General features: G+C 50.5%; 3 protein-coding genes across 11 annotated transcripts; 2 read left to right on the top strand and 1 right to left on the bottom strand.

Annotated features, from left to right (window-relative positions):
- Position 1: 1 nt before the first annotated feature.
- DEDD (death effector domain containing) lies at positions 2–11,447 on the top strand. 5 transcript variants are annotated; one of them, XM_081791940.1, is made up of 7 exons: positions 2–113; positions 1,933–1,965; positions 8,820–9,208; positions 9,406–9,513; positions 9,923–10,069; positions 10,907–11,298; positions 11,330–11,447. In XM_081791940.1, the coding sequence occupies exons 3-6, from the start codon at positions 8,884–8,886 to the stop codon at positions 11,281–11,283; spliced, it is 957 nt and encodes a 318-aa protein (XP_081648066.1). In that variant the 5' UTR covers positions 2–113; positions 1,933–1,965; positions 8,820–8,883; the 3' UTR covers positions 11,284–11,298; positions 11,330–11,447. The 5 variants fall into 5 exon arrangements, with proteins under 5 accessions (XP_081648066.1, XP_078296786.1, XP_078296787.1 ...); XM_078440660.2 differs by having other exon boundaries at positions 10,907–11,447; XM_078440661.2 differs by lacking the exon at positions 2–113 and adding an exon at positions 172–272 and having other exon boundaries at positions 10,907–11,447.
- Positions 11,448–12,405: 958 nt separating this feature from the next.
- NIT1 (nitrilase 1) lies at positions 12,406–15,407 on the bottom strand. 5 transcript variants are annotated; one of them, XM_060627563.3, is made up of 7 exons: positions 15,278–15,406; positions 14,610–14,708; positions 14,106–14,360; positions 13,871–13,974; positions 13,528–13,661; positions 13,234–13,359; positions 12,406–12,949 (listed from the first exon to the last, which is right to left on the bottom strand). In XM_060627563.3, exons 1-7 carry the CDS (start codon positions 15,328–15,330, stop codon positions 12,683–12,685), a joined length of 1,038 nt encoding a protein of 345 aa, XP_060483546.1. In that variant the 5' UTR covers positions 15,331–15,406; the 3' UTR covers positions 12,406–12,682. The 5 variants fall into 5 exon arrangements, with proteins under 5 accessions (XP_060483546.1, XP_060483547.1, XP_060483549.1 ...); XM_060627564.3 differs by having other exon boundaries at positions 15,309–15,397; XM_060627566.3 differs by having other exon boundaries at positions 15,117–15,303.
- A 2-nt stretch (positions 15,408–15,409) lies between these two features.
- Positions 15,410–26,887, top strand: PFDN2 (prefoldin subunit 2). Its single transcript, XM_078440664.1, has 4 exons — positions 15,410–15,534; positions 25,522–25,610; positions 25,722–25,845; positions 26,578–26,887. Exons 1-4 carry the CDS (start codon positions 15,460–15,462, stop codon positions 26,752–26,754), a joined length of 465 nt encoding a protein of 154 aa, XP_078296790.1. The 5' UTR covers positions 15,410–15,459; the 3' UTR covers positions 26,755–26,887.
- Positions 26,888–27,047: the final 160 nt, after the last annotated feature.

Raw genomic sequence — 27,047 nt, forward strand, 5'->3', positions numbered from 1 at the left:
GCGGCGGCGGCGGCGGCGGCGGCGGCGGCCGGAGCCCGGATGCGGCGGCGTGCGACGGCACGGGAGGGCGGCGCGGATGGATCCAACATGGCGGCGCCGAGCCTGAGCCGAGAGTGAGGCGGCGGGGCGGCGGGGTGGGGAGGGGGAGGCGAGCGGGACGGGGCGGGGCCGGGCGGGGCCGCGGAGGGCTAGGGGAAGGAAAGTGGAGGGGGAGGCGGAGGCGACGTCCAGCCCGAGAACCTCGAGAGAGGGAGGTGACGGGACGCTGCGAGGTGGGGGAGGGGAGCGGCCGAGGGGGCGTGCGGGGGAGGTGGCAACTGTGGGAGAGCGCAGGGGCGAGGCGGGGGATTGGGCGCGGGGAGGGGCGTAAACAAGGGCCGGGCCGGGCCCGGCCGGGGGTGCTGGCGCGGCCGAGGTGGGAGTGAGGCTGCGATCCCGCCGGATTGAGGGCGGTGGGCGCGGGAGGGAGCGGCCGAGGGTGCGGAGGGGAAGGGGCCGGTGGCATGTGGTGGGAGGGACTGGACTCTGGAGAGCGGTCTTGGGAGGGGGTGGGAAAGGGTGAGGAGGGGACTTCAGACGTGGGGGGGGGGGGGGCGGTTTTGAAAGTGTGAAATTGGAGGTGGGAGGGGGAAGGGCCTAGGGGAGCATTTGGGTGGAAAAGGAGAGCGCGGAGATTGGGGGGAATGGAGAGCGTGGCGGTGTGACGAGGTAATGGGGAAAGTGAGAGACTAAGAGGAAAGTTTGGGAGGAAGGGGAATGGGCTGGGAGATAGGACAGTGGAGCTGCACGGGGGATAGAGGTTGGGGGTTTCCCTTTCCCCGTGGAAAGGAAGAGCGAGCAGAGTTAAGCAGCCTCAGTTGCAACCAATTCTAATGGCCAGGCCTTTAGCTTTTAATAGGGTGGGAAGGGCAGAAGGGAATGGTTTGGAGAAATGGGGAATTGGGAGAATTAGGGAATTTGGAGAACGGATGGGGGTTCAACTGGATTTGCTTTCCAGAGGCTCCCTGACTTACTGCTCCCTTGTTTTTCCTGGTCAGGGAAAGAAGGGAGAACGGGGAAGCCGGTGTCACGGCCGCCGAAGTGTAGAAGGAGTAAAGGACTTTTCTAGTTTCTAGCAATTAGCAGTGTAAGAATGGGGAAACAGCCATGCTGGTTTGGAGCCCTACATGCCAGGGTGGAGGCTCTGGAAGTCTGAGAAAGGGAACAGAAAACAGGATGGCATCTGGGCAGCCTGGATAATTAAATGATTGCTTTAGTTTCCAGACTTTTTTTTTTCTTTTTCTTTTTTTTTTTCTGTTTAAGTGCTAAGAGGGAGGGGTCAGCGTTCACATATAGGAAAGGTTCCCTGGTGAAATGTAGATGTATCAGGGAGCCCGGCCTCAGTGGATATTTTGTTTTCACTGTGTGCAAAGGGAAAGGGTGAAGACAGAATTTGGAGGCTAGGTCTGGTCTGATAAGGGAAGGGATAGAAAGTGCCTTCTTTGGCTGTAATCATTTCCCTGTCTCCAGTTCTCCCTAAAGTTGAAAGTCAGTGTTAAAATGTAACAAAAATGTAACGAAAGACGTGGGTCTCATAAGGCATTGAGGAGTCAGGTGAGCAGGTATCAGAGGATGATTGGTTTTCCCGCAAGTTGTCGAATTTGGGACCTTTCTTGCCATGAGCCACCCAGGCTGGAAATTCTGGGAGTTGGTATTGTTTCGTGAATTGGCCAGTAGAGCGTTAGGGAGGCCTGGGGACTTGGTTGGGAGTGAGTTCTCCCCTTTGGCTCACAGTGGATCATTTTAATCGAAATGGCTTTAGGTGTGTCTGTATTTTTGGAACTGGGACTGACTAATTTTTTGGGCCTTTGATGTTTCAAAATCATGCTGGAAAATTGACTCTTTCCCCCTCATTTGTTTTTGTTTTGCTGCTGGCTTCCAACCTTGTGCTAGGAAGAGACCTGGGAAATTAAGTTTCTTGCAAAGGTAAGTCTGGAACTTTTTATGGTTTTTTTGTTTGTTTTTTGGTTGTTTTTTTTTTTTTTTTTTTTTTTGAACAATGGAAGGGGATGGGAATGGCAAGAGAAATGCATTGGGGTTGAGCCCAGTAAGGGGTTCGAGGCCAGGGAACGTGTGTTTTCACCTACCCAGCTGAGTGCCTAAGACCTGTTGCAGTCACTGTGTCTCTGGATAACTGGAAATTGGTAGGAGGAAAAGGAGAGCAGAAATCAGGTGTGTGGGGGCAAGCCCCCAGCTTTGGTTTGTCATTATCTAGTCTTCTTGGCGAGCTCTGAGAGACACATTTTTTTTTTTTAACATACGGAACTGGTGCCCTTGTACAGTGTCTCTGAGTGTTACTCTTGGAGGGCTGCTGAAGCAGCACCTCACCTTTGTCTTTTCGTTGTTCAGGGTTCCTGGAATCTTCCTTTTGAAAACATACTGTGTAATTCTGACTTCTAGATATTTGGCTACATTTTCCCTATCCCACCAGCAGGAAAGCTCTTTCTGCCCTCTTCAGGCTTCTCCGTGCTGTTTTCATTCCAACTTTCTAGACCTCACTCTTTTAGTTCTTCCACATGACTTTCGTCCCCCAGGGCTTCGGAGAGAGCCAAATACCTCTAGTTCTACGAAAATACAGATGTCATCCTGGTTGCGATGATACCAGAGTTGCGTCTTCCTTTCAAGAGATCATTCTTTTTTGTTTCCTCCGCGGGACTGTCCTCTAAGGGCTTCTGAGAGAGCCAAGTACCTCAAAAAATACGGATGTCATTCCTGGTTGGGATGAGACTAGAGTTTGCTTGGAAGTAGGAACCAGACAGACAATTCTGTAGGTATATAGGCACCGTCTGTTGGCCCTGGGCTGGCTTGGGCCTCCCTAAAGAAAACAAACTAGCAAAAAACTACAACTCCAGGAAATGCGGCGGTTCCTCGGAATAAAGAATTATTCTTGGGGAACTGTAGCGGGGGGGACCCCTGTTAGGTTCTCACGTGGACTCAAAGCAGCCCGCGGGATCAGGACTCTCGTTGAGCGGAGCGTTTGGTCCGTTTCTTGTTATCTGGCAATATTTCAGATACCGGGACTCAGAAGGTCTCTTAATTCTGTTGTTTAGAGGGGGTACGTTCTCCTCACGACTCTGGTCTCTCTGGGATCTCTGTATAATTTAAGCTGTGTTCCCAAGCTTCACTTCCACAGAAAGCTGAGTATATTTTGGTTTAAGAGGAAGTTGGGCATGTTCTTTCAGCACTGAAGTTAGATCGATTCTTGGAACCCCATCTGGATTGCTAACTGAGTGAACTCACCATCCCAGATGATAATTAAGTGGGGTGGGGGGGGGTGCGTATTAGCTTGCCTGTCAGCCTCCTGACAGTTCTCTCAAGGACACGGCCTTGGGAAACTCTAGCCTCTTCTGCATTTCGCTTCATAGAATAAGCAGGATGTCTGATGAGCAGTCAAATAAGGAAGGGTCTGCAACTCTAGGTTCAGGACTTGAAAGGTGGCTGTGAGGCCTAAGGGCAGGATCCTTTCTGTTTGTCTTGCACAGGATGGCATTTCTCTTATCTTCGTAGAGATCCAGATTGAACTAGGTCACATTCGACCTCCTGGGATGGGGCCGAAGAGAGTGTAGGCCCACCGCTTGCTGCTCACCTGAATGGCAGCCGCAGGTGTTAGAGAAGCCAGGGTTGGAGTGGGTGGGACTCCTTCGGGTTCGTTGGACTTACGAGTTTATAGTCTGTGTCTGACCGGCTTTGCTTTTCTTCTGAAATACTGTTCGATGGGTTTGGGTCAGAGGGACCCAATGGCTTCCGTCTCTAGATCTAGGGGGGACGGTGACATACTGTCTCTCTTCTTTGGCCCCTTCGTGTCATGGTCCATCGAGAACAGGGTTTCTCATCCTCAGCATTATTGACATTTGGGGCTGGATAATTCTTTGTTGTGGGGGCTCTTCTAGGCATTCTAAGATGTTTAGAGACATCCGTGGCCTCTACTCACTGCATGCCACTGGCACAGTCCTTTACCCCTTCCAGTCATAACAGTCTGAAATGTCTCCAGACATCGCCAGATGTCCGGGGGGGGGGGGGGGGGCGGGGGGGGGGGAGGGAGGCAGCGTCCTCCGTGGTTGAGAACCACTGACCTAGAAGCGCTGATAATTCCTGGCACTTTGAATGATCCAGCCTGGGGTCTAGGACTTAAGGTGGCTGTTTCTTCCATCCTATCTAGGGAGTTAACCCTCAGAGGACTGAGGTCTATTACAGAATTGCATACATTGATATATAATAATTAGGACCATAATGCTTTCCTGCATTTTGCCTCATTTTCCAGGGACGAGGTATGTAGGGACCATATTTCTTCATTTCCGGGGACTTAAAGTCAGAACAGTTTGAATTAGGGAGCTCTCTAGCAACCTGCTCTTAGGATTGGTTGAATGTGAAACCTGCCCATCTGCTTTTTCTGAGATCCTCATAATCAGCAGCTGGCCAAGAGGAACAGGTGGGACAGGGAACAGGGAGACGCCTAAGGAGGCTCGGTTTTCTCATGTTGCCTGCTATGAGCAAGGAGTTACTTTCCTTCAGCACCCCCCCCCCACCCCGCCCCCATTTGTACCCAGTAAGTACAACAGGTGAGAGGAAGATACAGAGAAAACTACCCTGTAGTTGGGTAGCTGTTTTCCCAGCTGTTCCCGTGCTCAGCAGGCGAGTGGGGGGTGGGGGGCATCTGGGCTCTCCTAAGTAGCTGTGAGCCATATTTCTTGTCCGTATATCAAACCCATGTTTGGGGGCTAAGTGAGTGCGGGATGGAGCTCCCCTTTTCTTGTGGGTATGAGTCTTTGCTTCCCTTTTAGGTTCTTGAGGAAGGGAGGATTGGGTTCACTTGCTCTGCAGTTTTCTAAGACCCCATCAACTTGGCTCTTTGGAAGTGGCTCATTTTATTCTCTCTCTTTTAAACTTTATTTATTTTGCGAGAGAGAGCGTACACACACACACTGTGAGCAGGGGAGAGGCAGAGAGAATCCCAAGCAGGTTCCATCTGGTCAGCGCAGAGCCTGACCCGGGGCTTGATCAAACCGTGCGATCATGACCTGACCTGAAGTCCAGAGTCGGACGGTCACTTAACCGACTGAGCCACCCTGGCGTGCCTTACTCTCTTTTGTAACTTAGCCTCAGTGTCTCGGTGTATAAAACGGGACCACCAATCTTCTTGCTTAGTAGGGTGCCGTGGTATGGGTAGTTCCACACAGCGTAGGGGAGGCTACGGCTAGCTAGAGTGTATGCGTGGTAACCAGGGTGTGTGTATCTGTTTTTTGTTTTTTGCTTTTAATTTTTGAATTTATTTATTTAAAAAATTTTTTTTTCAACGTTTTTTATTTATTTTGGGGACAGAGAGAGACAGAGCATGAACGGGGGAGGGGCAGAGAGAGAGGGAGACACAGAATTGGAAACAGGCTCCAGGCTCCGAGCCATCAGCCCAGAGCCTGACGCGGGGCTCGAACTCACGGACCGCGAGATCGTGACCTGGCTGAAGTCGGACGCTTAACCGACGGCGCCACCCAGGCGCCCCAATTTTTGAATTTATTTTTGAGAGAGAGAGACACAGAGTGCAATTGGGGGAGAGGTAGAGAGAGAAGGAGACACAGAATCCGAAGCAGGCTCCAGGCTCCCAGCTGTCGGCACAGAGCCCGACGTGGGGCTCGACCTCACGAACTGCAAGCTCTTGACCTGAACCGAGTCAGACGCTCAACCGACTGAGCCACCCAGGCACCCCTGTGTGGGTTTGTTCCTTAATTGATGCTGCTTTTGATGATTTCTTGGAGACTAAGCTCGGTTCAGTAGGTTGTGAGTACTGTGTACCAACCTCTATTCATTGCTAGGCACTGAGAATATAAAGGTGAATGTGACTTAGTCCATTTTCACGAGTTGCTTAAGATGGGCTGGGGTGATAAATACACAAATGGGGTTTAAAAGAAATACGCATGGGGCGCCTGGGTGGCGCAGTCGGTTAAGCGTCCGACTTCAGCCAGGTCACGATGTCGCGGTCCGTGAGTTCGAGCCCCGCGTCAGGCTCTGGGCTGATGGCTCGGAGCCTGGAGCCTGTTTCCAATTCTGTGTCTCCCTCTCTCTCTGCCCCTCCCCCGTTCATGCTCTGTCTCTCTCTGTCCCAAAAATAAATAAAAAACGTTGAAAAAAAAAAATTAAAAAAAAAAAAAAAAAGAAATAGGCATGATGTTCCATAGGAGCACAGAAGAGGATTACGTATCCCAGCATGGAGGTGTGGAGAATGAATTTGAAGATGGTATCTGAGCTGACTCGTAAAGGATGAGTAGGAGTTAGCCGTGTGAAAAAGAGGAGTGGTATAGGGGGGTAGGGTACAGAGAAGGGAGAGGGGCACTCAGGCAATGGCAGTAGCCTGAAGAAAGGGACAGAGAAATGAGCTGCCTGCTGTATGTGAGTTATAAACAAACCGATAACGGTAGAGAATCAAAAGTGGGTTATGAGGTTGAAAAGGTAGGCAGGGCCTGATCTCAGAAGGCTTGGTGTGTTGTGTGAGGAGTCTGGAGTGTTCTAGGTAAGGAGGGGGCTGTAGATAGGTCTTAAGCAGAAAAGTGATGTGGTCAGTTGTGCATTTTATTTTTCAAAATGTGGGTTTTTTTAATGTTTTTATTTATTTTTGAGATAGAGCGTGAGCAGAGGAGGGGCAGAGAGAGAGGGAGACACAATCTGAGGCAGGCTCCAGGCTCTGAGCTGTCAGCACAGAGCCTGATGCAGGGCTCGAACTCACGGACTGTGAGATCATGACCTGAGCTGAAGTTGGATGCTTAACCAGCTGAGCCACCTAGGCGCCCCCCAAAAAATGTTTTTTTTAATGTTTATGTTTGAGAGAGAGAGAGAGACAGACGGAGCATGAGTGGGAGAGAGGCAGAGAGAAGCAGAGACACAGAATCCAAAGCAGGTTCCAGGCTCTGAGCTGTCCGCATGAGCCTGACACAGGGCTTGAACTCACAGACTGCAAGATCATGACCTGAGCTGAAATCGGACGCTTAACCAACTGAGCCACCCAGGCGCTCCTCAGTTGTGCGTTTTAGATAGCGAATTCAGCTGGATATGAGGGATGGACTTAGGTGGGTTAAGATTGGTGGGCAGGGGAGCCCTCGAGAGGCTGTGGCCATAGTCCACGTGAGGGATCATCAGGACCTGAAGCAGGGTGGTGGAGGTGATTGGAGACGTATTTAGAAGTGGCTTCAATAGGAATATATAATGGATCAGGTGATTGGAGCTGTGGTTTGGTGGAACAGTATTGGGTGGCACGTGTGTGTGACAAGTGTGGATGTGGAAGCCTGTGGACTTCAGGCTCGGTCACAGGTCATTGACATTATCCAGCTTGATGCTGAAACTTGGTGAGCCAAACACTGAATTATGGGGGCGCCTGGGGGGCCCAGTCGGGTGAGCGTCTGACTCGATTTTGGCTCAGGTCACGATCACGACTGTGAGATTAAACCCCGCGTCAGGCTCTTTGCTGAGCGTGGAGCCTGCTTGGGATTCTCTGTCTCCCTCTCTGCCCCTCTCCTCGTTCTCTCTCTCTCGTGCTCTCTCTCTTCCAAAATAAATAAATATTAAAAAAAAAACCCACAAATAACAAATTACAGAACGAGTGTTGGCTGCTGTGGGTCATTGCGAGGGGGTGGGGAAATGACAACCACGAGGAAGGAGTAGAAGGGGCATATATCCAAATGGTGCGTGAACATCACTGGTGAGTTCACCTGGCATAGGAGGGTCACGAGCGTGCTCAACGTAGTAATGTTCGTTGATGTAAATCCATGAGTTTGGGTGAACGTTATTGGTTAGCCTCCTGTGCAGTTAGGCTTTTGAACTTGGTTGGATTGCAGGAAGTATGAGGATAAGGTTGGGGGAGGGGGTGGCTCTGGGCTGCAGAGGTCAGGGGTGCTTATCTCTTTGAAATCTCTTTCACAATCATCGCCCCAGCAGTTTCACATGTATTTTCTAATTGGATTCTTAACAAGTCTGAGGAGTAGCTTCTTTCCTTCATGTTTTGTAGATGGGGGACAGTGCGACTTTGAAGTGAGGTGACTTGCCTGAAGTCACACAGCTACACAGCTAGCTTGTTAATGATACGGGCAGAATGAAAACTAGGTTTACCTAAAGATTTTCAGTTTCCCTACTGTCCGTCTGTAGGTTTGTCTCCTGCAGCTTCCATATTAGTTAAGGGCGAATTCTTGGGGCGCCTGGGTGGCTCAGTGGGTTAAGCATCTGACTTCAGCTCTGGTCACGATCTCACAGTTTGTGAGTTCGAGCCCCGCGTCGGGCTCTGTGCGGACAGCTCAGAGCCTGGAGCCTGCTTCGGATTCTGCGTCTCTCTCTCTCTCTGATCCTCCTTGGCTCACACTCTGTCTCTCTCTCTCAAAAATAAATAAACATTAAAAAAAGAAAGTGAATTCTCTACTTTTCTCGGGATTGCCTACCTTTAAGAGGTGAGATGGTTGGGGGAAGGAGGGAGAGCACAAAGGGACCAAAAGCAGTATTTGGGGGGCAGGGGAAGAATCGGGGTACCCTCTAACGGCAATTCCTGCTGAGTCTGCAGCCTGAAGTTGCATATAACACTCTCAGGGATCGCGACCCTGTTTCTCCAGTAGGGTCTGGACTTAAGGTAACAGCTGTTGGATGTGGAGAGCTCTGGGCTTTATTTTGCAGTAATCACTTTTTAAAACGTGATAAACCCTCGGTGTTGCCGTGTGCCAGGCACGGCGTTAGGCCCTGGGGGTACGGGAGCGAACAAGACCAGTTCTTCCACCGGGTGGCTCACAGGCTCTGTTTCCTCGTCCCTACAGTGTAGCGGGGCCCGCGGCCGCCGAGCGGGGACTCTGGACCGCGCCGCGCACCTGAGCCCCCGGCATGGCGGGCCTGAAGCGGCGGGCCGGCCAGGTGTGGCCCGAAGAATGCGGCGAGCAGGAGCACGGGCTCTATAGCCTGCACCGCATGTTTGACATCGTGGGCGCCCACCTGACACACAGGGACGTGCGCGTCCTTTCCTTCCTCTTTGTCGATGTCATCGATGACCACGAGCGTGGCCTCATCCGAAACGGACGTGACTTCTTGCTGGCGTTGGAGCGCCAGGGCCGCTGCGATGAGAGTAACTTCCGCCAGGTGCTGCAGCTGCTGCGTATCATCACTCGCCACGACCTGCTGCCCTACGTCACCCTCAAGAGGAGACGGGCCGGTGAGGGTGCACGAGGGGCCAGACCGCGGGGGCCCGGGGACCAGTGGTGGGAGGCCTGGAGCCGGCAGCACAGGAGCCCGGGTGGGAGGAGGCGATGACCCTGGGGGCTACCTAGGAGGAGTTAGGAGGCCCGTGGGAGGGTTGGACCGGGGGCGGGGGGTGCATCTTTTCCTGAAGGACCCCCTCCCCTCCTGTAGTGTGCCCCGATCTTGTAGACAAGTATCTGGAGGAGACGTCAATTCGCTACGTGACCCCCAGAGCCCTCAGCGATCCAGAACCGAGGCCTCCCCAATCCCCTAAAACAGGTAAGAAGATAGGAACTCCTCTGAATTCTCCTGGCTGGCTCGGTCAGCGGGGCATGCACTCTTGACCTTGGGGTTGTGAGGTCAAGCCCCGTTTTGGGAATAGCGCTCACTTAAAAAAAAAAAAAAAAGAAGACCCTAAACTCGCCATTTTTCCAGCCTCGCCAGCCTGCATGAAAGGGCGCCGGGTCTCTCTCACCCCCGCTTCCCCAGCATCTAGCCCTATAAAAATTAGGTGAGGTGTTAATGCTTCACCTGCGTCCTGTGATTGTCCCCACATCGTGCGTCCTCTTTTCAGGTCCCGTAGGCTCTTAGTGCTAAGTCTTGAGCGATTCCTTCCTCATTCCAAGAGATCGGTTTGTATTTCTCCCTTTCCCCTACTATGTTTTTTCCCCTTTTCCCCTCTGGCCAGTGCCTCCCCACTATCCTGTGGTGTGCTGCCCCACGTCGGGCCCTCAGATGTGTAGCAAGCGGCCAGCTCGAGGGAGAGCCACACTCGGGAGCCAGCGAAAACGCCGGAAGTCAGTAACACCAGATCCCAAGGAAAAGCAGACATGTGGTGAGGAAATTTAAGGGCTCTGGAGGTGGAGCAGATGGGAGGGGGAAATACGGAGAAGTGCTGAGACCCCGGGCAGTTTATGCTGTTTAGTGCCAGGCTCGCATTGAATGGGTGAATGGTTTAGTGGGATTGAACGGCCTCATCTGTGGGGAGAGAATTCCTCTGTCTTTGTGGCAGAGTCCAATTCACGTCTTTCTAGTTAATACGAGATCAAAGGGATGCTGTTACAACATCCTTATTGTAGGATGGACCAAGTTTTGATCGAATACTGAAATGAACTCGTGTGCCTGGGGGCGCCTGGGTGGCTTAGTCGGTTAAGCCTTGGACTTCGGCTCAGGTCATGATCTCAAGGTTCATGGGTTTGAGCCCCGGCATCGGGCTCTGTGCTGACAGCTTAGAGCCTGGAGCCTGCTTTGAGTTGTGTGTGTGTGTGTGTGTGTGTGTCTCTCTCTCTCTCTCTCTCTCTCTCTCTCTGCCCCTCCCCCGCTCACGCTCTTTCTCTCTCAAAAATAAATAAAGCATTTAAAAAATATATTAAAAACAAAATGAAAACAATTAAATGAACTTGTGCCTGTTAGGAACATACTGCCTGGAAGCAGGGTGCTCCTCGTGAGGGATGGCAGTGATCTGGCCTGGGCCTGGCCTGTTTAAAGGAAACTCGTGTGTTCGGGCGAGGATTTCAGAGGTGCTTGGGAAAGGACTGGTCCCGGGGGGAGAGGCAGGAAAGCCGTCAGGTGACGCTCCCAGCTTTGCTCCTCCGCCGGTCTTCCAGCCTCTCGAGCCCGCTTGTCCGCGCCCCCTCCGCAACCGCTTGTGCGTGTCTTCTCTTCCCCACAGACATCAGACTGCGGGTTCGGGCCGAATACTGCCAGCACGAGACCGCCCTGCAAGGCAACGTGTTCTCCAACAAGCAGGACCCACTGGAGCGGCAGTTCGAGCGCTTCAACCAGGCCAACACCATCCTCAAGTCCCGGGACCTGGGCTCCATCATCTGCGACATCAAGTTCTCCGAGCTCACCTACCTCGACGCCTTCTGGCGCGACTACATCAACGGCTCGCTACTAGAGGCGCTCAAAGGTGTCTTTATCACAGACTCCCTCAAGCAGGCTGTGGGCCACGAAGCCATCAAGCTGCTGGTGAATGTGGACGAGGAGGACTACGAGCTGGGCCGGCAGAAACTGCTGAGGAACTTGATGCTGCAGGCACTGCCCTGACCTTTCCCCTCTCACCTCTCACCTCTCGGGGGACTTCCCCTCTCACCTCTCACCTCTCGGGGGACTGCTCCCCCCGCCCACCTCTGGAGCTCACATACCGTTCTGGGGTTTGTTCTCTACCCTTCCGACCAATCACACCCCTGCCTTTTTTTTTTTTTTTTTTTTTTAAAAGGAAAAGACAAAGGAAAATGGAAGCGGTGTTCCCCACCCCTCCCTGCACCCACGTGCCTGGGCTTCCCCTGTTTCCCTTTCCCACATCCCCTCCTGATGTGCGTCTACAGCCACCTTGCCACTGAGCCGTAAGACAAACGTAGAGGGAGAAGCAAAGTCTATAGAACATAGTCTTTGTAGGGGATCGAAGTGAACACTGCTTCCGGGTGCATTGCGGGGTCATCAGTACTTCTGGCTTTCTGAGGGCTCTTAAATTTTGTCTGCAAAAACCAAAGGGCTGAGTGAGGGAGCTGTGTGGAAGGTGGGACTCTGAAGCATATTTTGGAAACTAATCACCACCCTCTCCCAAATTATAGAATTTTTAAAAAACAAAGAAGCTGTGGCCCTCTCCACTCTCTGCCGGCCTCTGGTGCTGCTCCTCTCTGCCTCGTTTTCCTCCATTCCATGGCTTGAAACCTCTGCCTGGGGTGGCGCCTTCCTTTTCCCCCCTTTGGTCAAACCCTCCGAAAGGGAGTCTGAGGTAAGAGGACTAGGGCAGCCTAGTTCCCTGCTCCCGCACAGGGCGGATGGCAAAGGGGTTGCTGATAAGAATACACTCCCCCTGGAAAGGGGAAGGGGGAGTGTGAGACTTCCCTTCCATGTTCAAGTGAAAATAAATCATGTACCCTGCAGCCCTTTCCCCTTTGCTTTCTTCTGGCTTGGGCGAAGGGCAGTCTAGGTGAAAGCGAAGTCATTCAGTACCCACCCCTCTCTCCTTTTTCCTCCCCCCCCCCCCCCACCCCACTCCCATGCTCAAGCTTGGGAGCGTGGGGCCGGGACATGCACTGAGTGTCGCACTTTGATCGGGGCAGGGAGGCTTGTCGAAGGAGCCAGAAGGCCTAGAACTGGAGCCTCGTCCGGCTGGTACGACCCCACCTCCCCTTTTTAGCTCCCAAAGGAGATGTCCAGACACAGACTTTCTGATGATTCTATTTTTTTCAATGCCAGTGCTGCTCAGCCCTCTGCATAACTTCAGTTTTCATGAAATAAACAGTGACTGTAGAAAATTCCACCTTTCTGAAACTGAAATGGGAGCTCAGGCGAAAGTTTCTTCTTTCTCGAGAAGCTGAGCCTGTGTTCCGCCAAGGCAGTCGAGCTTCTCCACGTGAGGGGAGCCGCGCCTGGGTCCTGCCATCAAGTCACGGCAACGCCAGCTCACGATGGGAGTGTCAGCTCACAGAAGTCAGTCTTAAGACCGTGGGTGGCCCAGACTGCCGTAGAGGTCCGGCCTGCGGTGCCGGAACACAGGCAGCTGTTGGCGCAGCTGTCGCAGATAACGGAGGTCGATTCGGGCAAGGCAGAGGCCCGGTCCTTCAGAGCAGCGGGCCACCACTGTCCCCCAGGGATCCACCACCATGCTGTGGCCATAACTTGCTCTCTTCTCGTGGTGGCGTCCACACTGTGCTGCTGCCACGACGTAGCACTGGGTTTCAATGGCACGGGCCCGCAGCAACACCTGGGGATGAGGAGACATGCGTTCACTCACGTACATGGAACGTCCAGTGGGGAATCGATAGGTGACGGATGTTACAGGCCAGTCTACTCCTTGTGACCATTCTGATAACTGCCTAGGAATGATTTACTGTTACCTGTTCTCTAACGTGAAGGGCAGCAATCTAGGGAATGAACGCTTCCCCCTGGGTGGGAAGGGGAGGAAAATCTTTTCTTCGGCTGGTAGGGCCAAGGGTGGAGAAGGAAGTTTAGAGGAGGCCCTTGGGTTTTGAAGGGAGGGTCTCTTACCTCCCAGTGGGCTGGGCCCGTAACAGATCCGAAAGCTGAAGGGTAGGTAAGTATTTCTGCTCCAGCCTGAGCCAATGCCAGAGAGAGTTCAGGAAAGCGCATATCGTAGCAGATCGCTAGACCAACCTGCAATGAAAAAGAGCCTGACACCCCTATTCTGTTTGTCACGGCATCTAGTCGTTACCTCCCTACCCCGCTCCTTAGGGCTTTCCAGCCTCTGTTACCACCTCAGAGTGTTCCTACTCTCCTCCCTCGTGTTCCTGATCCCGCATCTCCTCCTCTCACAACTCCCACCTTGCCTGCTGGTGTGCTGACAGGAGACTCGAGACTGGGCCCCGGGATGGTAGAGTTGCTCTCACGCATAGGCCCCTGCCCTGGAATCTCCACGTCACACAGATGGGTCTTCCTGTAAGTGGCCACTACTGACCCTGGAGCAAGATGGAGAAGGAGTGCTCAGTGCTGGTGCCCTAGAAGCAGCCAACCTCGTTCCTCTCCTCCCAGGGAGCTAGCTTGTAAGCTAGGATGCCAAGTACAAATGCCCCTTGACCAAGCAAAGAGTTGCGTAACAGTTCTGGAGGATCTTACTTTAGGTAGCGAAGCCTGGGAAGAGGGAGGCTGGAGAGTTCGGAAGTCTCACCCTTGTTGTCCAGAAGCACATGACAATTGTAGATTTTCTGAGTCTGTTCCCAGTCCTGGCCTCGCTCGTGGAAACCACCCAAGGACAGCCAGAGTCCACATTCCCTGGGGGAGGAGGGGGGCAGGGGGAGGAGGCGACACGGACGACTCTTCTCAAGGTTCTACCCTCCCACCTGGCAACTCAGGGACAAGTGCCCAACAAAGAAACTACCTTTTCCTCCCCCTTGCCCTGATACCTGGCAAGCTGGGTATATTCTCCTAAAAGGTTCCCACCCAGTGGCTCAGACAGGCGGAGCGTCTCTGCAGGGTCCCTCGCAACGAAGTCAAATGCCTCCGGCAGGAAAGCCAGGCAAGCACCCAGTCTGGCAGCCTCTCGAACAAGCTCTGCGCATGTTTTAAAGTTCTGCTGCTTGTCTGGGGTTGAGGTTACCTGGCACACAGCCACCAGCGGTAGTTCCCAGGAAGAAGAGAAGATGGCCATGGCTCTGGGCCTGTGAATGGCACAAGGCAGGACTCAGATTTCCCAGCACGGGAAAATCCCAGTTTAATGATCAGGGTCTCAAATGGGGAGGCGGGAGGGCTGGACTGCCCTTTGATTTGTGCTCTTAACGGGGCACAACCACCCACTGATGAAATGTTCTGTGGATGGTTGGTACCCCAGTGTTTCCCACCATCTGGTCATTTAACAAACATTTACTGAGCATCTACTGAGGCACTGAGGACAGAACAAAACGTGTTACCTGGGCTGTGCACAAAGTACTGACGGTCGAGGGATCCGGAGTCCAGGACACAAAAGAAGGGACAGGAGCTGGTGAGGAGGCCTGATGATGAAGCCCAGCCTGAAGACGGTGAGAAATCAGGACACCGGCCCCTCCCTCAAGGAGTACATTTCTAGGCTTCTCTGACTTTTCACACTGTGGGGCCGAATCGGGGCCCTGCCAGTAACACCCCCTAAGTCTTCAAAACACTCTTTACTGTAAGTAATTATGGGCTACAGGAAGAGATCATAAAGTGGGAAGATGGAGGAAAGGGCTTTACTGGGCACCTGAATACCTCGACTTCCAGTGATCTCATATTAAACTGAAGCCATTTTCCTCAGCCAAACCTATCCGCGCTTCAAAAGTCATCTCCATGAAACTTCCTTGTTTTTCCCAGTCTCTCTTCCTGACTGCACACCTGCACAGCTTTGCTGCTCAAAACATACCACCCCCCCCCCCCCACCCCGGAATCTCTGAGGGGAAATTCACCTTCCCTCCTTTCCCACCGCCCCGTGCTGGGCAGAGGGCACTGGCACCCAGATCCCAACCCACGCCCCCACTCTCCGGTTAACCCGTCCGAAAGGGTTCTGCCCCTCTCCCAGGGGCAGTGTCTCTGTTGCACAAGTTAAAGCACCGCAGGCGGAATTCACCGCGGCCGGCGGGGCAGACGGTAGGTCCTACATGGAGACACAGCCAAAACCATCCGCAGGATCCGAACCGAAGAGCGGCCTGGAGGCAGAGGCACCGGGGCGAGTGGGCGGTAACTGCCAGACCGGATGTGACGCACGGCGGGGCGGGGCTGCGCAGGCCGGAAGCCCAGCAGGCGGCGAAGATGGCGGAGAGCAGCGGTCGCGCCGGCAAGAGCAGCGGCAGCGGCGCGGGGAAAGGGGCGGTGTCGGCAGAGCAGGTGAGGAGCGGAGAACGCGAAGGAGGGCAGCCGGGCCGGGTCCGAAGTCGATGCGGAGAGAGGGGGGGAGCTTGTGGCCGGTGCAGGCCTCGCTCCAGTCCCACCTTTGCGAGGCCGCCCAGAGAGGGGAGGGTCCTTGGAGAAGCTGGCCGAGCCCCCAGGGAGAGAGCCAAAGGGTTGGTAGGTGAAGGCCACGCCTCCCTTGGGGGTGTTGGGTGAGCCAGCAGGAGGCGAGAGCCCCGAGATGCGGGGTGTGGGAGGATGCACAGTTGTGAGGGGAGATAGGTCGTCACTTTCCCCACTTCTCCGCACCCTCAAACAGGATAGGCTGGGCAAGGCCGCTCGTAACGAATCCCAGGGGATTAGTCAACGGGCTGGTTGTATGTGGTCTGTTACGTGACCCTGAAACCACGTTGACAGTCGCCCTCACCCTGCAGAGCCACGTGACTCACATACTCGAACAGTCTAGTGTTTCATACTGTTTTGATTCGGGACTCATTGTAAGATTGAATTTCTTTAGCGACCAGAAACCCTTTCCTAACCCGAGTTTGCATTTCCGCCAGTCTCTGGCATCGCGAGATGTTTGATAAATAACTCAGAAAGCCTTTTGTGGCATGGGAGCCATTTGCTAATAGTGAGGCTAGTGTTTTAATGGGAGTGGGAAGAAATCTCCATGATAGAAAGGAAAACATAAACAAGAGCTCTTCTAATTACAGGTTCATTTATCATTTATTTGTGGAACAGTTGCTACAGGCAAAGGTATCCGCATAAGGGTTTTTCAAATTGCCCCATGCAAAGAGCCCGTAGTAAAATAACACATACAAAATGCTAATATGAGGCAGAAGGTGAGTGTTCTAACAGGTATAAAGTGCTGTGGGGTTTTGGGGGGGGGGGAGAGTTTCTGCGGGGGAGGGGGGAGAGAGATGGAAGGGAAGGGAAAAGACACCTGATACTTTCTGAGGGTCTGCCTTGTGCCAGGCCCTCTGCTGTGTATAGGGAAACCTAGATCTTGTTTTCAAGTTAGCTCACAGACTCAATGTACAGTATTCCACACAGGCCCCTCTTTATGGTAGCTAAAGGAGGGACCCCCTAGCAAGAGGTTATGAGATTCGAGGAATGGGTGGGAAAGGGAAGCTGTGGTATAGTGGGGTGGCTTAGAGCGTAAGAAGTGCACTTGGGTTTGACAGATCTGTGTTTGAATCACATTTCTGCTATTTATTTTGTATAGGTGACTTCTTTCACCTTGCTCTCCTGTGAAAATATAATGGTGCAGGGGCGCCTGGGTGGCTCGGTCTCTTGGGCATCCGACTCTTGATTTTGGCTCAGGTCATGATCCTAGGGTCGTGGGATCGAGCCCCAAGTCGAGCTCCGTGCCAGGCGTGGAGCCTGCTTAACATTCTCTCCCTCTGTCCCGCATGTGCACACGCTCTAAAATAAAAATTATGCATAATGGTGCGTACCTCATCACTATTTTGATTATTAGTCAAAAAAGGTATTCAGAGTGTTTTTGCACAGTGATTGGAATATAGTATGTGCTTAATAAATGCTAGGTTTTGTTTTGTTTTGTTTTGTTTTTCTTTTCTTCTTTCCCCTTCTGGAAGAGATATTCCTTCCAGTGAATTCTAAAGGATGAGAGGAGTGAGTCAGGCAAAGAAGGAAGTGGGGAGTTTCCTAGGTAGAGGGAATAAGGTACTTAAAAGCACCGAGGCATAAAACCGCCTGGCACGTTTAGGGTGCAGGTAGACAAAGTATGGCATGGGGTGCAAGACTCGAATGTGGGGGAAAAGGGATAGAGAGGGATCTAGGATATTTCTCAGATCTCTGTCTTTGATGGATGCTGGTGCCGTAGAGAATGTAGGAAGATCGGAAATGTCGGGGAGGGAAAATACGTTTATTTTCGGGGGTTGAGTTTGGGTTTCTTGTAGGACGGTCAAGTAGAGACATCTAGTAGTTGGTTTGATTTATAAATCTTGAGTTACAGAAACCTGAGTCAGAGATACGGATTAGAGAATTATAAGCTTATGGATGGTAGACAAAGCCACGGTTGTGGGTGAAATCCTCTAGGGTTTGTACAGAAAGTGAGAAGAGAAGCAGAACGAGGATGGAGCCAATATTTAAGGGGTTGTGGAGAAAGAAAAGAACCCCTCAAAGAGGGCTGAGCGGTTGTGATAATTGAGTTCGGAGGCTGTTCTTGCTTAGCATTCTGTGGTCTTTGTGTTCTAGAGAGAACACTGGGTAAAAAATAGAAGATTTATCAGGGCGCCTGGCTGGCCCAGTAGGTGGAGCATGTGACTCTTGATCTTAGGGTCATGTGTTCAAGCCCCACGTTGGGCCTGGAGCTGACTTTAAAGATGTGTGTGTGTGTGTGTGTGTGTGTGTGTGTGTGTGTGTGTGTGTATGATTTATCACTGCTGCAAACGTGAGCTACATAGGTCCCTTATAAACAAGATAGAAGGAAGTAACATTGTACTAGGCATTTGTTTGATCTTCTGTTAATTTATTATGCCATTTGGGTAGGTTATGTTGTCTTCCTATACCTTACCTACCTATATTGTAGGTAAGGACATTTGAGTTTCAGAGACTTTGGTTAACTCACCCAAAGTCAGTAACTGGAAGGGTGGGGCTTTTAACTGAGTGAGCGAGTTGAGAATCAGACAGACCTATTTTTCCATTTACACCACGACCGTATTAAAGATATTTGAGCTGGGCCTGAAGGATTGGATAGATTTGAACAGGTGGTAATGGAAATAGAATATAGGGAATAGGATGAGAAGAGGAGACCTAGGGAAAGCACAGGCTGACAGTGAGTCGTTAGTTTAGCTAAATCACAAGGTATAAGAAAGTTGTGGTGCTTAAAGCAAGCTGAGTCTTTGCATGGCAAAGAATTTGGAACCTTTTTTTTTTTTTTTTTTTTAAGTTTATTTTGAGAGAGAGTGTGTGTGACAGAGAGAGAGAGAGAGAGAGCGTGTGCGAGCGAGCAGGGGAGGGGCAGAGAGTGAGGGAGAAGAATCCCAAGCAGGCTCTGCACTGTCAGCTCAGAGCCCTATGCGGGGGCTTGAACTCACGAACTGTGAGATCATGCCCTGAACTGAAATCAAGAGCTAGATGCTCCACTGACTGAGCCACCCAGGCGCCCCAAGAATTTGGAACTCTTTAATGTAAGCAGTGCCCGAGTCACAGAAGGGTATATGGTACACTATTGTTTTTTTTTTTTTTTTCTGCTACCTAAAATAAGGCATGTTTATTATGGAAAATGTGGGAAACACAGGAAAAAGTACAAAATAAGTGAATGTACCCATGAGCCTACTGTCCAAAAGATAACTATTATTACCATTTTGGAGTATATCCTTTGATATACTCCAAAAGAGGTTTCTCCCCTCTTTTATGTTTTTGTATATGCATGTGTAGATGGAAAGGGAGGATGTGTGTTCTTTACGAATTTGCATACTTTATAATATTGGTCCAGTACAATAGCATCGTACAGTATATACCATTTTGCAATCTGCATTGTAAGCCTAATATGTCACGAACAGTTTGCTGTGTCATCCAAGTGTTAGGAAAATTAAGTCACCAGCAGCGTATAGGATGAATTTGGAGAGTCCAAAACTAGGGAGATAATTTAGAAGACGACGGGAGTAGTTTAGACAAGAGATAATGAAGGCTCGAAGTGGGGTGATGTCAGGGAGCCAAAGAAAAATTTCTGAGATTGATGCAATAAACTTGGCAGTTGTTGCGATAAAGGTGTGTTCAAAGACGAAACCAGGGTTTCCTACCTGGAGGGCCAGGGTGGTGTCATTAGCAGAACTGGGGGAGACAAGAAAAGGGAGCAGTTTAAAACGGGGTAAAAGATGATCAGTTCAGCTTTGAATGACCCGAGTTTACGGTACCCGTAGGACATTTAAGTGGAAATGTTCCGTGCTAATTGTTACCATTTAATGACAATCTGTTTTCTGCTGGATATTGTCCTAAGTTCTTTTTTTTTTTTTTTTTTTTAACATTTATTTATTTTTGAGACAGAGAGAGAGAGAGAGAGCATGAACAGGGGAGGGTCAGAGGAAAGAGGGAGGCATAGAATCTGAAACAGGCTCCAGGCTCTGAGCTGTCAGCACAGAGCCCGACGCGGGGCTCGAACTCACAGATCGCGAGATCATGACCTGCGCCGAAGTCGGACGCGCAACCGACTGAGCCACCCAGGCGCCCCTGTCCTAAGTTCTTGATGTAACTAGTTGATCTTCACAAACATGCTAGGAGACTGATACTACCTTTATGTTCTTGGTGAAGAAACTGAGATTCAGAAAAGGGGTAACTCGCTCACAGATTTTGAAGCCATTGCTGACTGACTTCCGAATGCCTTCCTCTAACTTGAAATTTGGGTCTAGAATTTCTGAGGCCTGGATTTGCAGGCAGTCAAATGAAGGCAGTTGTTGGAACCACAGAGGTAGCTAAGAATACCAGTTGAAATAGTATAGGTAATAAAGGGAGAAGTGCTATGAAAAGAATCTTAGATCCTTCTCCACTGTTGGGATGAGAGGAAGAACTTCAGGAAGGGGAACGGAGTGTTAAGACAGGTTAGAGAACCAAGGAACTGAAGGGTCCTGGAAGCTAAAAGTGAGAAGAGAATGTACGTTACACTGGGCCTCTCAGTTCAGTCCTCATTGCTACCCTGAGACAATGGTTCTCCGCTTGCTGGGACTCCCCCCCCCCCCCCCCAAGAAATTTGGCATTGCCTGGAGACATTTTTGGTTGTCACAAGTAGGAGTTGCTGCTGGCTTTTAGTAGGTGGAATCAGGGAGGTTGCTAAATATCTTACAATGCACAGGACAGCCCCCCATAAGAAAGTATTTTCCTGCCCAAAACTTCAGTAGTGCTGACGTTTAGAAACCCTGCTTTATGGTGTATTAACTGCATTTTATAAATGAGGAAACCAAGAGAAGTTAAGTAGCTTGGTCATACAGCAAGTAAACAGCAAAAACACTAGGATATGAACCCGTCCACAATAGACTCAGAAGTCTGGGCTAGTTCCACCTTACCGTGTGCTACTTAAGAGAGTTTCAAAGCAGCAGAGTGAAAATTGAGAAAAAATTGTTGGGTTAGGCAGGAGGCCATTCGTGATCTTTGAGAAGTTAGTTTAATAAGTAGTAATAGTTTAATAACTAGTATAGATAGAAAGCAATTTAAAGTGGGCTGGGAATGAATGGGAGGTGAGGAAGTCGAGGCAGTGAGTATAGACTAGTCCTAAAAACATGATGAAGGGGCGACTGCGTGGCTCAGTCAGTTGAGTGCCCTACTCTGCATCTCAGCTCAGGTCTTGCTCTCTGGGTTGTGATTTGGGGCCCACAACAGGCTCCATGCTGGGCGGCAAGCCTACTTTAAAAAAAAAAAAAAAAAAAAAGATGAAGAGAAGGGCTTAGAACCATTATTTGTTGGAGTAATAAGGTCAAAGAAGTTTTCTTTGACAGCTGAGTATGTTTGTCAGGAAAAGAGGGCACTGAACTGAAAAGAAGATATTTAGTGAGTGATACCCTATAAAATGCTTTTCCAGACGCATCCAGTCGTAATTCTTGACCTGTTATTCTATTCTTCAGTGAACCAATAAGAGTAAATATCACGTAGGTAAGAAGACCAAAGGACAAGAAAAAAAAAAGACCAAAGGACATTTTGGGGATAAAGGTATTGATTGCAGATTTTTTGTGAAGTTACCAAAACTATACGGTAGTGATTAAACAAAAGAAAAAAGAAAGAAAAAATAAAGCAGGCAAATAAATCATACAAAACTAGTTTGACTTCTTTTTTTTTTTTTTTTGAGATTTTATTTTTTGAGTAATCTCTCCATCCAATGTTGGGCTTGAACTCACAATCCCTGGGTCAAGATTCACACGCTCTTCCAAATGAGCCCAGCCAGACACCCCCTAGTTTGACCTCTATGAGAGGTGACGGATGACAAGCTGGGAATAATACATCAGCTAGAAAAGGGTCCTTAGAGTTCCACAGAGCTGGGGAGAGGTACCAGTTCCGCAGCTTACTGCGCTAACACATTCTCTCTCTCTCTCCTTCTCCCCTCCCTCCCCTCCCTCCCCTCCCTCCTCCTCCCCTGCTGCCTGTCCCCTCCCCTGCTGCCTATCTCCTCCCCTCACCTCCCTCTCCCTCCCCTCCCTCTTCCTCCCCTCCCTCTTCCTCCCCTCCCTCTTCCTCCCCTGCTGCCTGTCCCCTTCCCTGCTGCCTATCTCCTCCCCTCCCTCTCCCTCCCCTCCCTCTCCCTCCCCTCCCTCTCCCTCTCCCTTCCCTCCCCTCCCCTCCTCCCTCCTCCCTCCTCCCTCCTCCCTCCTCCCTCCTCCCTCTTCCCTCTTTCTCTCTCCACCATCTTTGGTCTACTGACCCATAAAATGAAGGTACAGGTCTTATACTGTGCTTTTTTGTTTGTTTGTTTTAGAATTAAATGAGATAGAGTCGAGCAGAGTGCCTGGCATATAGTAGTGTTCTTTTCCTTACAAACCTTGGGCGGAAGGTGCAATATTGTAGGACTGTGGAAAAAACAGGTATTTAAAAAGAGGTTGCAGGGGTGCCTGGGTGGCTCAGTCAGTTAGTCCGACTTCGGCTCAAGTCATGATCCCACGGTTCTTGAGTTGGAGCCCCGCGTCAGGCTCTGTGCTGACAGCTCAGAGCCTGGAGCCTGCTTCAGTTTCTGTGTCTCCCTCTCCCTCTGTCTCTCTCTGCCCCTCCCCTGCTCAGTCTCTGTCTCTCTCTCAAAAATAAACATTAAAAAATTTTTTTAGGGGCACCTGGGTGGCTCAGTCGGTTAAGCGTCCGACTTCGGCTCAGGTCATGATCTCACGGTTCGTGAGTTCAAGCCCCGCGTCAGGCTCTGTGCTGACTGCTCAGAGCCTGGAGCCTGTTTCGGATTCTGTGTCTCCCTCTCTCTCTGACCCTCCCCCGTTCATGCTCTGTCTCTGTCTCAAAAATAAATAAACGTTAAAAAAAATTTAAAAAAAAAAAAAAAAAAAAAAAAAAAAATTTTTTTAAAAGAGGTTGCATTTGCATATTTAAAATTTCAAAGAAGACAACAGTAAAGATTAGAAGGCAGGCCTGCATAGTTGAAAATTAGAAATGCACTAAAATTGGAAAGCTTTTCTACCAAAAAATTTAAGGAATTGATATGCATTTATATGTGAACACACAGAGAGGGTTAACATATGGGATGTATTAACTAACTTTATTATCAATCATTTCACAATATATACATATACTAAATCATAATGTATACCTTAAACTTACACAATGTAATATGTCAGTTTTATGTCAGTAAAGCTGGGGGGGTGGGGGTAGAAAACCATGTCCTGTATAAAAGTGTGCCAAGAATGTAAAGAGCTCTGTATAGTTGCCAGGATTGAAGTTACTTTTGAATAGGATAAACAGTTGGTATTTTAATTTAATTGGATTCTTTTTCAGTAGGGATGTTTACATGTAAGATGAAGATTTTAGTAGGGCTGAGGGAATCAACACTGACCTAACCATCCCTTCTCACGCCAGACAACTTTAGGAGAATGGCAATAAGGGAAAGAGAAAGAAAATAAGTCTGGCCATAAGGGAAAAGACCATTAGAAAAGTATTTTCAGAGGAAGAACGTGGGAATACATCACAGCCTTTCTGTCTTCATTGGCAGGTTACTATGGGCTTATTTTGCATCTAATTTACAGTTAGGTTACGGTTAGCTGCTAAGAGATTTCATTTCCTTTAAGTGCACCAGTGGCTGAAATTTTCCATAATAACTGTAGATAACTCATACACTGAAATAGATTTATTTTAATTTGCCATTTGATTAAAAGTTCATAAACTGGGCCAAGAGGAAGTAGGGGTTGTTAATTAGCAATAATGTTTGAAGAAAAATTGGAGTTGAAAACAAAACCTCTTCTTGCCTTTAGTTGTGTTAAATTGGTGGCTGAAAAGTAGATTCCTACTAATTACTAAGGAAAATAAGTCTAGGCCTCAGAAATTTTAGACTCTTAAGCTGATTTCACTGATGTGTTCAACAAAATACATCCAGAAGAGAGGGTCATTTGGATGCTGGGAGAGCATCTAGAATCTGGTTTCGTTGTGGAATTTCCATAGATGAAATTACTTTGATCTGTAACATCGATAGTGAAGGAAAAGCTAACCATAAATGGAATAGTTTGGTATAGGTAGTGGAGTTAGGTTTCAAAGCGTTTGTTGCAATGAGTGCGAGAAGTACACGGAGATCAAAGGTTGGTGGCCGGGAGGAGGCAGCATACGACTGGGGCGACGGCCTCCTAGTCAGACTTATTTCTTGGTTTTTTGAGCAGGAAAAGAGGTGTAGGGGTGGCACAGGCCAGCCAGCAGGGTCTTATCAGCTGTAGATGAGCCTTGTGGAGAGAGGTATGGGATAGAAGGTCCTAGTAAAGATGAGGCGGTCACCAGTAGCATGAGACTGGGCAGGATATGGCTGGGAGCGAGAGCGTGGGCGGGCCCACGGCCCTCAGCTGATCAGGAAGGGCCAAGGGGGCACTTGGATTTGGGGAGAAGGCCATGACAGCAGTTAACGCACTTTTCCTGCCTACGAAGCCCTTTCCTAACTAGCCCACACCATACAGCAGTTCTATAAAGTAGGTGACCCTGTGTGTGTCACAGGTGAGGGAACTCAGGCCCAGAGGGGGAAACCCGGTGGTTCTCCTTTCTGGATGCACATTAGAATTATGGGGGAGTGTTAGAAGTGCTGAGATCCCAGGGGCCTCACCCAGTGATTGTGTAATTGTTCTGAGGTTCCACCATTTGTGTTTTGAAAATGCTCTCCTGGGGACTTTAACGTGGCGCCGGGGTTGAGAACCATCGGATTAAATGTCCAAGGCCATAGAGCCAATATATGGCACAGACCAACTTGAACCTGGTTTTTTGTCTCTGGGCCCCATGTTTGCCCCACACACACCCCCACGATCTTCTTTCCTCATTACATTTTCCGCCTTTCATCTGGTACTTCTTTCTAAACACAGTCATCAGAGCCCTGTACTGAGAGTGACGGAGGTGGTGATTTTAGTACCCAGTCTGGCTTTCACGCTGTTTTAGGTTCCCTGCTCTGTTTCTGGGGAACAAGGAGCTGGTAGTAATCATTTCTCTGGGCCTTTATGTGTGTTACTTCTTATGCCTCCTTTGCACCCTTTCCTCCCCCAGTTTCTCGTCCTTCAGGCTTCAGTTAAGGCCGTGTCTGTCAGGAAGCCTATGTTAGTTGGGGTTTCCAGGCTACAGACATGGACCCTGAGCAACCTTTTCTTTTTTGAAGGAGTGTTTTGGAAGGCTGGCGGGTAGTTCACAGAATTGACCACAATGAAGAGAAAGGTTAAATAACTGAGTCCCACCAAGTTCAAGAACTAGGGCAGCTTTGGGGATTTCAGGAGGAGGAATGGAGGATCGTCTCTGCAGGACAAGTAGTTGCCTTCGCTGCACCTGTCTTCCGTACCCGTTTCTCTCTACCCCCCAAATCAGTTCCTGTACAGAGACTCTGGTATAGAACAACAGGTCACCGCCCTTGTGGTCAAGGGCCAAGGGTCCTGTGAATGGTAGCCCCACAAGCACCCCCTGAGCTAAGGAGGGGCGGCTCCCCTGTGGGAAGAATGCCGGCTGGGCAGGTCCAAACAGGAGTTAACTCACCACAGAGTCTTTCCGAACAGCCTTCTTTACCTGCAAGTCTAAGCCTCTCTGCAGGTGCCCCAGTGGCTCTCCACCCCATCCTGAGTTACACATGCCTGTTCCTCACCACACGGGAAGCTGCGAGAGGGACTAGCAGAGCTCTCTCTCACACCGGGCAGGCTCTCAGTGCAGGGTGAGTGGCTTCCGGACAGACTGAAGGTCGAAATGACAGACGTGGGTTCTACTCCTTTTCTAAGGGAGGTGTCCAAAGCTCGCCGTCCTGTGTTGTGTCTTGACCCTCTGCCGTGCCCGCTGTCTCCTCTCTCACTTAACTCTTTCTCACCTTCTAAGGTCATTGCTGGCTTCAACCGCCTTCGACAGGAACAGCGGGGTCTGGCGTCCAAGGCAGCCGAGCTAGAGATGGAGTTGAATGAGCACAGGTGAGGGCGTTGGGGAGGCGCAAACAGGAGCGGCGGGCAGGCCACATTGTAAGGGCGGGCTGCCGTGGAGCGGGGCTGGATTCTCCGAGCGGCCTTGTCCTCCCACCCCAGCCTGGTGATAGACACCCTGAAGGAGGTGGACGAAGCCCGCAAGTGCTACCGCATGGTGGGAGGCGTGCTGGTGGAGCGGACGGTCAAGGAGGTGTTGCCGGCCCTGGAGAGCAACAAGGAGCAGGTGAGCGGGAGTCCCTGCGGACAAGCTCTGGGCCCCGAGGGGTGAGGGAAGGGAGGCCGGGACTGGGGGAGCATGGTGGAGGAAGTGGGCGGGCACCCATGTTGAAGATGGCACGTGCAGCCTGTCAGCCTGTGCTTTTTATGCTGTGCAAAGTCTAACTCCTCACACAGGAGGGACTGCTGGCTGGCGGCCTCTTCCCCGGCACTCTGTGACCTGGCTCACAAGCCTGGCTCTCCCAAGGGGGAGAGGCAGCAGTGAGAGCAGGGTCTCTCACAGTGTGGTCCGGGGACACCTGCATCCAGGTCACCTGGAGGCCTGACCCAAAATGCAGCTGCCTGGACCCACCGATTCAGAACAACTGGCTAGGGGGCCTATGGGGTGGCATCCTTTTTTTTTTTTTTTAAAGTCCTCTCTGCACCCAACATAGGGCTCGAACCCACAATCCCACGATCAAGAGTCACATGCTCTACTGACCGAGCCAGCCAGCCAGCCACCCCACGGAGTGGCATTTTAAAAATAAACAGCCCAAGTGGTTCTTAACGTACATTAAAGCTCACACGCCGTTGTGTTTGAGAAAGGCATACTTTTAGGGTCTCGGCTCTACTATTAATACTTGGTAAAAGGTGAGGTTACAGGTGTCCTCTCTCCTTCCCGTCCCCCAACTATAGTCCATCCCAGGTAGGGGAAGGTTGTTCCTGAAATCCTCATGTAATCCTATCGCTGGCCCTCTAGATACAGAAGATCATTGAGACACTTACACAGCAGCTTCAGGCAAAGGGAAGAGAATTAAATGAGTTCCGGGAAAAGCACAACATTCGTCTCATGGGGGAAGATGACAAGCCGGCAGCCAAGGAAAACTCCGACGGGGCTGGGGCCAAGTCCACCTCAGCCGGAGTGTTGGTCTCCTAGGGACCAAGGCCTTTGCTTTTTTTTTTCTACCCTGACTCCCACTTCTTCTGATTTCTCTTTATTGTTATTATTATTATTTTCTCTGCTATTGTAATATTTTTTTGTTAATTAAATGTTTTGGTCAGAATGCTCAGCTCCAGCCTCAAGCTTTCTCCCAATATTAGGGGCGGGATCTGCATGAGGCATGGAAAAAAGCCCATGATCTGTGGGGTTTGGCTCCATCGGGCTGATGGTTCACAGTTTCGGAGGAGGCCCCATATTTTATCCTTTCCCTTGCAAATAAAGATGTATCT

This window comes from Panthera onca, chromosome F1 (genome assembly GCF_046562875.1).
Source record: "Panthera onca isolate mPanOnc1 chromosome F1, mPanOnc1 haplotype 2, whole genome shotgun sequence".
Taxonomy (NCBI): domain Eukaryota; kingdom Metazoa; phylum Chordata; class Mammalia; order Carnivora; family Felidae; genus Panthera; species Panthera onca.